The 8,812-nt window shown below is 38.5% G+C and overlaps 2 protein-coding genes across 2 annotated transcripts; both read left to right on the plus strand.

Annotated features, from left to right (window-relative positions):
• Positions 1–629: 629 nt before the first annotated feature.
• Positions 630–4,722, plus strand: malsu1 (mitochondrial assembly of ribosomal large subunit 1). The gene is made up of 4 exons (XM_069696146.1): positions 630–1,143; positions 2,181–2,356; positions 2,437–2,518; positions 2,609–4,722. Exons 1-4 carry the CDS (start codon positions 849–851, stop codon positions 2,761–2,763), a joined length of 708 nt encoding a protein of 235 aa, XP_069552247.1. The 5' UTR covers positions 630–848; the 3' UTR covers positions 2,764–4,722.
• Positions 4,723–7,042: 2,320 nt separating this feature from the next.
• On the plus strand, positions 7,043–8,175 carry LOC138619569 (peptide YY-like). Its single transcript, XM_069696147.1, has 4 exons — positions 7,043–7,066; positions 7,287–7,469; positions 7,572–7,661; positions 8,063–8,175. The coding sequence occupies exons 2-4, from the start codon at positions 7,306–7,308 to the stop codon at positions 8,085–8,087; spliced, it is 279 nt and encodes a 92-aa protein (XP_069552248.1). The 5' UTR covers positions 7,043–7,066; positions 7,287–7,305; the 3' UTR covers positions 8,088–8,175.
• Positions 8,176–8,812: the final 637 nt, after the last annotated feature.

An 8,812-nucleotide genomic window follows, 5' to 3' on the forward strand; every position in this document is an offset into this window, starting at 1 on the left:
GGGCCGTATGTTTGACACCCCTGGTTTAGACCCATCGGTTATGAGCTGCATTGCCCGTCTGAAACGGTTACACAGCAGGAAATCGGCTGCTCGCAGGAACAATTTACAAAACATTGTGACCACCAAGCATAGCAAGATGACTTAAATATAGGAAATAGGCTGATTCCTTTTATTATTAGCAGATATCCAGTGTTTGTACTGTGTACTGTTTTTCGGTAGAGTTTTTACATACTCCACTTGAGTATTTCTCTTATTTCCTAATTTATACTCGTTTTTCATGTTTTACTTTTTACTCCATAATATACAGTATATTTTATAACTTTGGTGAGTCTCATGAATTATTATTATAAATTGAGTTCAAACAATCCCTGTGGAATGTTCACAAGGTTCCCTGCGTATATACAATAATTATTTTAGCGGGTGCAACGTTTACGCGATCATTATATTGCAGCATATTATTTTGAAATGGGACATTCTGCGAGTACTTCTTCCAACACTTGCAGGCATCACGACGATATGTGATCTCTTAACTTGCCTGCCTTTGTTTTCACACAGTTTAAATGGTATTACCAGTCACGCCAAGTTTGTCATGGCAGGACACTTTACAGTATAATCCTGCCTTGTGAAATGCAGCGCAAAATCATCAACCTCGCTTCTGAGGACAATACCCTTTCTCATCGATAGGGGGAGCGCTTCATCTATGTCGAGCACAGCACAGACACCAACAAAGAAAGCCGCACGGGCCAATCAACAGCCAAGGACGAGAATCCCTTCCGGGTTTCAGCCCTTCGTAAACTCGTGGATAACGTCACGCGTGATATGTTTGTTGTGTTCAGCGAGCAGAAATCATGAACGCTGTTAATCGCGCCAGGAAACTTGTATTCTGCGTATTTAGAAGCAGCGGTTCAGTTTGCTCCGTCCCCAAAGCTCGGTGCCATGACCCGCGTCCGCCTCAACATTTCACAGCGGCTTCAGCCTCATCTCCACACCGGCGTCACGTAGCGTCATTCAGCTGTTACTTCGACACGAGAAGATGGTTTTCAGACAGCGGCGAGAGCAGCAATTCAGAGAGCTCCGGCGTGTTTGAAGAGGAATCGCATGAGACGGAGGACGGCAGCAGTCACGGCAGCTCCTGCGGTGGAAGTAAGTAGTTGCTCCAAGTGTGCGTACACACACACACACACAAACGCGCTCTTCACCATTCACGTAACTTTTGACAGGTTTCTGCCCCTGCAATGTGACAATTTCCTGTTTTTTTTCTTCGCCACATTAGATGATAAACTGGACAGGGCTGTTTATAATGTATCATATCACCTTTTTCTTTTTTTTTTTTTTTTTGGCCAATAGTCCGAGCAAAGAAATTAACATATGCTTATATCAGTAAAACAAATAATAAAAAAAATCGAATAAAAGTTCCACCAGGATTCTTTAAGAAAATAAAAATGAACATGGATAGATAGCTCGATAGATAGATAGAGTGATCTTCACACCATAAAATAATTCTACACTTAATCCCAATATATAGGCCTAATCCTAAATATATACTGTAAAGCTGCTAATGTGCCGACATCTCTTTGGGCTCTTTTTCAGGGTTGCAGCTAATAGTTATTTTTGGTGTCAATTCATTTGCTGATTATTTTTTTCTAATTTACAGATTTTTGTGTGTGTGTGTGTCTATAAACAAAAAATTGTTTAAAAATGGCCAATCTCAATTTTCCCGACCCCGAGGTAATGTTTTCAAATAGTTTGTTTCTCCCAAACAGCCTTTTAAAATCCAAAGATATATTTTGTTCACTGACATGAAACAAAGAAAAAACTTAATTTTCTCATTTGAGAAGCTTGAGCCTTGTTGTTTGGCATTTTTCCTTAAAGTTACTCGAATAAATAATCAAAATATTTGCAAATGATGGGACTGACTGACCAATCACTTCTAGAAATTGTGGTTGTTTGTGATTGATGTTTTATAAACCCAACAATGTGGTGATTAATGCAACACCCATAAGCAGACTAATTCAGAATGACAGTCGTAGTTAGTTGTCATAATGCCTCACTGTAATTGTCTTCGCAAAATAGCATTTTCCAAACTACCATGCAATGACTGAACGGATGGAGCACCCACACACTAATGAGACACACATCCTGCTTGCATATTTTCCAACAGATTGTTCCCTTTTGTTCAGGATCCTCAGAGACTTTCACTCTTGACGTGCTTGTGTCTCTGCTGCGTCAGGAAAATGCCGTGGACCTCTGCGTGATTAAAGTACCAGAGCAGATCAAGTACACAGAGTACTTCATTGTCGTCAACGGTGTGTCACCGAGACACCTTCGAGCAATGGCTCTTTATGCCATCAAAGTAGTATGTAACCTTCATTTACCTTGTTAAATGTTGAAATGTGAAGCCTGTATTTCTTCATATATAGAATATTTTTCCTCCAGTACAAGTTTCTTAAAAAAGACGAAGATTCAAATGTCAAGATTGAAGGGAAGGATGCAGAGGATTGGATGTGTATTGACTTTGGTATGTAAATTATTCAATTTATAGTGTCGTTTTATGTAAACTGGTGTTTGTCAATTATTGGTTACTCGTAACCATTTTTCTTTGTTTCAGGTAATATGGTTGTTCACTTCATGCTGCCAGAGACCAGAGAGAAGTATGAACTGGAGAAACTTTGGACTCTGCGCACCTATGATGAGCAGCTGAAGAGCATCCCTGCTGAGATGCTGCCAGAGGACTTCATGTTTGATGTTGAAGTCACAAAGTGACGACATCAAAGTCTGATCGTGGAAGCTGTGCCCAGACTTATGTAGGTGTAATCATATTTTGATGGCTAAATAAATTATTTTAATACCATTCTAGATTCTGTAACTATTATTGAGTTGTGGCAGGGTTTTTACTCGCCCTGCATTTACTGCTCAATAAATGTTTGCCATTTTTGCTGTGTAGGAGAATGTTAATTACGAAAAGGCTTAAGTACTTTGAACACATTTTCTTTGTATGTACTGGGAATCCTATAGTAATTACATTTCTTCTAATGTTTGGATGTAATCCCCATTTGGGGTTCATTCAGTGGTGGTTTTGTCAGTTTTGACCAACCAACTGAACTCATTCACAGTTTTGCAATTGCATTGCAGTTTAGAATAGTGACTTCTTGTTATAAGGACACAGTAAGAATTTCCTGCGTTATGATTGCAGTTCTTTCCCTGCAAGCACCTGCAGCCTCGGATTGATGAGTGGGAAATTATTTATGCATCTGTGACATCATAATATTGTGCAGAAACCCTTTGCTGTACATTATTCAATGCCATAACTCAGGAACAGAAGAGGAGACTGTCACCATATTTCACATCTTGAAGTCCGCCTTGAAACTGTGGTTATTGTAAAGATCTTCTGTGCTGTTGGGTTGAAGATGTGTGTGAAGCATCCACGGTTTGTAGCTTCTTTGCAGCATAGTTGAAGCGTTGCCTACTGTCATGGCTACAACTTTGCTTTATCAGAAACAGCTTTATTGGCCAAATTCCTTCAACGTTCTCAATACATGTATGAATTTAAAAGTTGGCGGAGGCATATAACTGAGATGGTTACTGCAGTTAACATTTGAATCCTTCAACAGCTATCATAAAAATGAAAAACTTGTTTAAAGTGTGCAACAATATCCTTTATTAAAAGTTCTTTGAAATATTTGTCTTTAAATAAGTCTTATGAAATGGAAATATTTAAGTTAAATGACAGACATCAAAGTTGCACAAGAGCATGTTTCTATAGTAAGTGCACCTTGTCACCTATGGGGCCAATTCACTGGGCTCGTTGATGTCTGCATAGACTAGGTTTTAGGAACATTTGTGAGTGAGGTCACCAAAACAGGTCACTCAAGTTGATGCTTAAATCAAACAAGCAAATTGCTACTTCCAGGAAAAGAGAAATTGTAGGCCTAACATGTGACGGGCTTTCACTCAGCACTGGTGAATTGACACCATATACATAAGTCCGACAGCAGCACTTGTGCAAATTAGAATTAACAGTCAGCTACTACAATCTCTGACCAAAGATCAGCAGTCGCAGCAGTACTCGATAATCCTACTGTCTAATGTAACTGGTGGATAAACGTTAAGATTTTTCCATCACTTTTGATCATTTCTGATATCATAGCACACTGAAAAACACTGACAATTTCACTTTGAAACTTAAAACCATGCAAACCCGTCTTAAAGCTCCAAATACTGGTGGACATTCACAGCCTGAAGGTAAAACCAAAGATATACACTGCAGTGATATTTTATGAGTGCACACATACTCATACTGTGCCCTCCTAACTTCCTGGCAAGCGACCATTACGATTCATTGACTTCTTGTCAGAACATTAGCTAAATGTAAAAATGTAATGAAGCAGGAGATGCGTGCAGAGAGCTTGACAGGACCTGGTGTTTAAATGTTTTTGGGACTTGTGGTTGTGCTGTTTGTACTTACATGGTCTGCAAATAACAGTAATGTGCAAATAGATGGAAAAAGAGAAAAGTGACTTTGAACAGCTTTCTGAGTTTCCAGTAGTTTCCATATTAGAAACCCACTGAAATGCAATAGGTGGACGTTGTTGATTGTATTACATATTTATAGTTTATAGAATGACTGTCAAATAACTATTTAAATTGCACTGTGCCTGTATTGTAGTATACCAATTATTACTTTGTGCCAAAAACTGTATTAAAGCAACTTACTTCTTTCTAGTGGTTTAGCACTATGGCTCTGGAGGGAAAACTGATTTGTTCACTGTTTTGCTCAAACGTTATTGTTGCTAATGTTCTCATTATCTGCACAGCCATTTTACCCACTGTTGCGTGGCCATTAAGAGCCATGGTGTTACTATCCTCTTTGTCTGAGGAGATTATGTTGGGCGATTAGTTAGGTTTTGCAAACAGCAGCAGAAGAGTGTCTGCCTTGCATGATTTATTGCTGTATAAGGTACACCAGGCGGAATTAAACTGCTCCTTTCATTGTATTAGTCTCCACATAAATGAGTAAATCTAACATATATCACAAAGCCTATACCATAGGTGTACATGCAAATGAATAGTGTATGTGTATGGCACAGAGAGAGAGAGTTTATTAATCAGCAGCTGCTCATTATTTCCCCGTATGAAACAGGCTGGGGATTAATCATTTATCTCCGACAACCCCCAACCGAGACTTTCAGCTTCAGTCCTCTGCTATAAAAGCCCACCTGTCCTCCAGGCTGTTAGCTTTCTATTGTATATAGAGTGTAAACAAACAAAAAAAGAGCAACGATTTAGGTTCTCTGATATCAGCCTGTAATCTGCAGGTGGGTAGCACCTTGCTGCAGTTTTCTCTCAGTAGAGGTTGTTTATGAGGCGTATTACCAGAGAGCACATCCACTGTATCAGACATTATGATTGAAGGACTCCCTGTACTTCATCCACCTGGTCCTCATTTGTCAGCAAAGTACCTGCAGGCTGCTGTGACTAAATATGTAAACCAGCCATTTATTACTGACCATTCTCCGAACAGCACATCTGTTATTTCTCAGGTGAATAATGATTCTTTATCAAGTAAAACACAGAGTGACTCTCAAATAATGTATGAGCTGTATATAACATTGAAAATATAATTGCACATTTTTGTTACAGCAAGCATGCAAATTTATAACTATCTCTTGGCTCCTCGTGTCTTAAGGAGTCACAGCTGTGGAGGAATATAAAGAGAAATTATATTCTTCATTTAACCAATATATTCTAGTTTAAATAGTTTTCTTGCTTTGTTCTCCATACATTTTAGAGCTCTATCGCTGACAGATTACACATTAACTGACAACGTGACAGCTAGAGATTGATACTTTGTGATTTCTATAAAAATCATTGTGTCGCTCTTTCCTGAAAGAAGCAATTTATTCTGGCATAACAGCATCTGAATATTCAGTGTAAGGGTGAAAGCTCTTCGTTTTTATGAACTTTTCCTGCAAGGACTGTGCTGTTGTTCTGGAATGTGACTTTGCCAGAAAATAACAGCACCAATCTGCTGTCAGATTTCAGCAGAGTGCTCTTCAAAGAAAAACGTTGCCAATGAAATCGTCTCACCGTTTAAGGGGCTGAAAGCTTTTTGTGCCCTCAATCAGCTGGAATTGAAAATTTATGGATTTGTGTGATTTACTGCAGTTTCTTGGGTTATTTGGTGTAATTTGGAGTGATGCTCGCTGGTTTGGCTAAAATTGCTGCACTTATTGTCTGAAGACGACTGCATTTTAGTCAGTAGTGTTAAAAGTGGAGTTGTAGTGCCACTGTTTTGCATTCATGTAGACTGAAATGCAACAGAAGTAATTTAAGAGGATTACAAAATCACCTGATAATCTCTCCAAACACCTGGGGGCATCCAGACATTTTACAATTTAATGTGAAAACTGCAGACCATCATCAGCCAATTTACACATCATCAGTTTTATTGAAGCTTCTCATGCTGGTTGGGGTCTTAAATGGACTGCCTAAACTAATTAACATTTTAGACTTTGTCTTCACTTCTTTTTTTTAAACAACAGGGAAATCTGTTGTAATCTGACGTACTCTTTCCTACCCTTCATCCATTCAATGACCTTTTACTGTGTTTTATGGAAAGAAAAGGAATTAAGGAAACAATAACTACATTGCAAACTGACATTAGTCAAATATATGGGCCCCTGTGGCTCTGTGTATTATTGAACTTGTTCATTTGCTTGCTAAACATGCTGTAAAGCACAAATTTGTGGTAACAAAATGTAGGAATAATTAAATACTCACAACACATTAGTTTGTAATGCAGGTGATTAAATCAAATCTAATCAAATAATGAACATTTTAATCAATCTGATGCTGACCACTTACATGTTTAGTTTAGTTTTTTCACGATAATGCAACTACTATCACCATTTGTGAGAGGCAACATATATTTGTTGTGAGTAGCCTAAAATGGAATTAAATTACCCTCCCCCCCATCCGGCACACACTGTATAAAACACAGGCAATGTTGGGAATCTGACAGAGGTGCCTTGAACAGGGAGAAAACTGACGACAGCAGCATTTTCAAGTAAGCTCTTTTTTTTCCTTCTCACATTTTAATTTAATAGGCTCCCTTGATTTAAAGTCAGATGGACAGTTCTAGATTTAACAGCTTTTATGGCTCATGATCATGAATCACAGGAGTATCAATCCAGTAATGGAGCTTTTATTTCTGATTCTGGCGTGAGTGATACTGTTGGATACTTATTTTTTACTCTGTGTGACTGAATTTTCCCTGTGATCTCTAGGAGACGCTCTAAAGCTGTGATGTTGCTGAGTATTCCGGCTCTCTGCCTGCTGGTCTGTATTCACTCTGGCATAAATGCATATCCAGCCAAGCCTGCCAGTCCCCGGGAAGGCGCACCACCTGAGGAATTTGCCAAATATTATTCTGCACTTAGACACTACATCAACCTCATCACAAGACAGAGGTCAGTACTTGAACTTCTATAATATTCTGGAGATTTAGAAATATCACTGCATTACATGCAAAGAAGTATTGATATGTTACTCCAGTCTCTTTTTATACACAGGTATGGAAAAAGAGGCACTCCAGATACTGTATTTTCAGACATGATGGTGAGGGAGAGCGCAGAGAGCGTTCCAGAGTCCAACTATATCAGGTAAAGAATAATATTATATTATTCCATTCTATCATCCCTCTACCATACAATATCAGGAATCTAAATTCATGATAAACAATTTTTAATTATATTATAGGAAACACATTTGTCCATAAATAGTGTACTTCTATATAACAGCTATGCAGTAAGTCAATATTTGTGAAGCTGATCATGTTCAGTTTATGTTTACACTGTGTTAAAGAAGTGTTGATTGTACTTCATGGTGTTTTTTAAGGTTAGTGGTATTGGATTGAACTTTATTAAGAGATGTGTTCAATAAACTTTCTCCCAGGTGTGTGTGAATAGGAACAGGGAAACATCTTGTTTTTGTGTCTGACAAAAACATCTTATTTTGTCAGACACACATTATTTTCTTGTGACTTCTCTCTGTATTTTTATAGGTATGATGCGCTGCCACTGTGGTGAAGCTGCCTGAGCTGACTGTACCCTAAAGCTGCTGCCATGTCTGTTTCACTGACATGAAATTAACTTGTGTTGCATGGAATAAACAATGTGCGAAGAAACTACTTTGGTGTGTATTGTTGTCAGTTCTACACTAGGAAATGTTTTTGACACTCACGGCTATTATCTCACTTTGGATCACTTGGGTTGACAAGCAGCAGGTGGTAATCTGTCTGTCCTTACCTACAGTACAGATATGTTCATTCACAAGTGGAGTAACAGTGCACTCTTCTGGTGAAGTGCCATCTAAACATCTTGAGATGTTTTTAACTGGGGCAAATAGCTTAAAACCAATACTGCTGCAAATGACCTATTTGGAGAAACAGAATTTTTTTTTTTTTGGTGCACTGAGTAAACCACAGTGTTGAACTTATTTCAGTTATATCGAGCCTGCGGAGATGTATTTGCACTTTAAGAGAAAACAGATTAACAGTTTAATCCTATCGAGTGACCTGAATACATCAAAAGCAAATTAGGTAACCCTATGGCTCTATATAAATATGCATTGCTAACACCTGGATCTCTCTGAAGGTTTGGTGAATGGGATATTGGTTTAGTGCTTCATGTTGCCCGGCTGATGGCTGGCACAAATGAGATCATTTGCAGCCAGATGTGGGGATAGAGTTTTACGGAAGCCATTAATGGTAACGAGATCGACAGTATCCCGGTATGTTCCTATTGGGGTAAGT

The sequence above is a fragment of the Brachyistius frenatus genome, unplaced genomic scaffold, assembly GCF_029030835.1.
Source record: "Brachyistius frenatus isolate BFR_SWC_R1_liver_20210118 unplaced genomic scaffold, ASM2903083v1 Contig_20, whole genome shotgun sequence".
Taxonomy (NCBI): Eukaryota; Metazoa; Chordata; class Actinopteri; family Embiotocidae; genus Brachyistius; species Brachyistius frenatus.

Bases quoted from the DNA above. Each gene is read 5' to 3' on its own strand.
- malsu1 (XM_069696146.1), top strand. From the start codon at position 849: ATGAACGCTGTTAATCGCGCCAGGAAACTTGTATTCTGCGTATTTAGA. The intron at 1,144-2,180 runs GTAAGTAGTTGC...CCTTTTGTTCAG, and splicing joins CGGCAGCTCCTGCGGTGGAA to GATCCTCAGAGACTTTCACT. The intron at 2,519-2,608 runs GTATGTAAATTA...TCTTTGTTTCAG, and splicing joins TTGGATGTGTATTGACTTTG to GTAATATGGTTGTTCACTTC.
- LOC138619569 (XM_069696147.1), top strand. From the start codon at position 7,306: ATGTTGCTGAGTATTCCGGCTCTCTGCCTGCTGGTCTGTATTCACTCT. The intron at 7,470-7,571 runs GTCAGTACTTGA...TTTTATACACAG, and splicing joins AACCTCATCACAAGACAGAG to GTATGGAAAAAGAGGCACTC. The intron at 7,662-8,062 runs GTAAAGAATAAT...GTATTTTTATAG, and splicing joins CCAGAGTCCAACTATATCAG to GTATGATGCGCTGCCACTGT.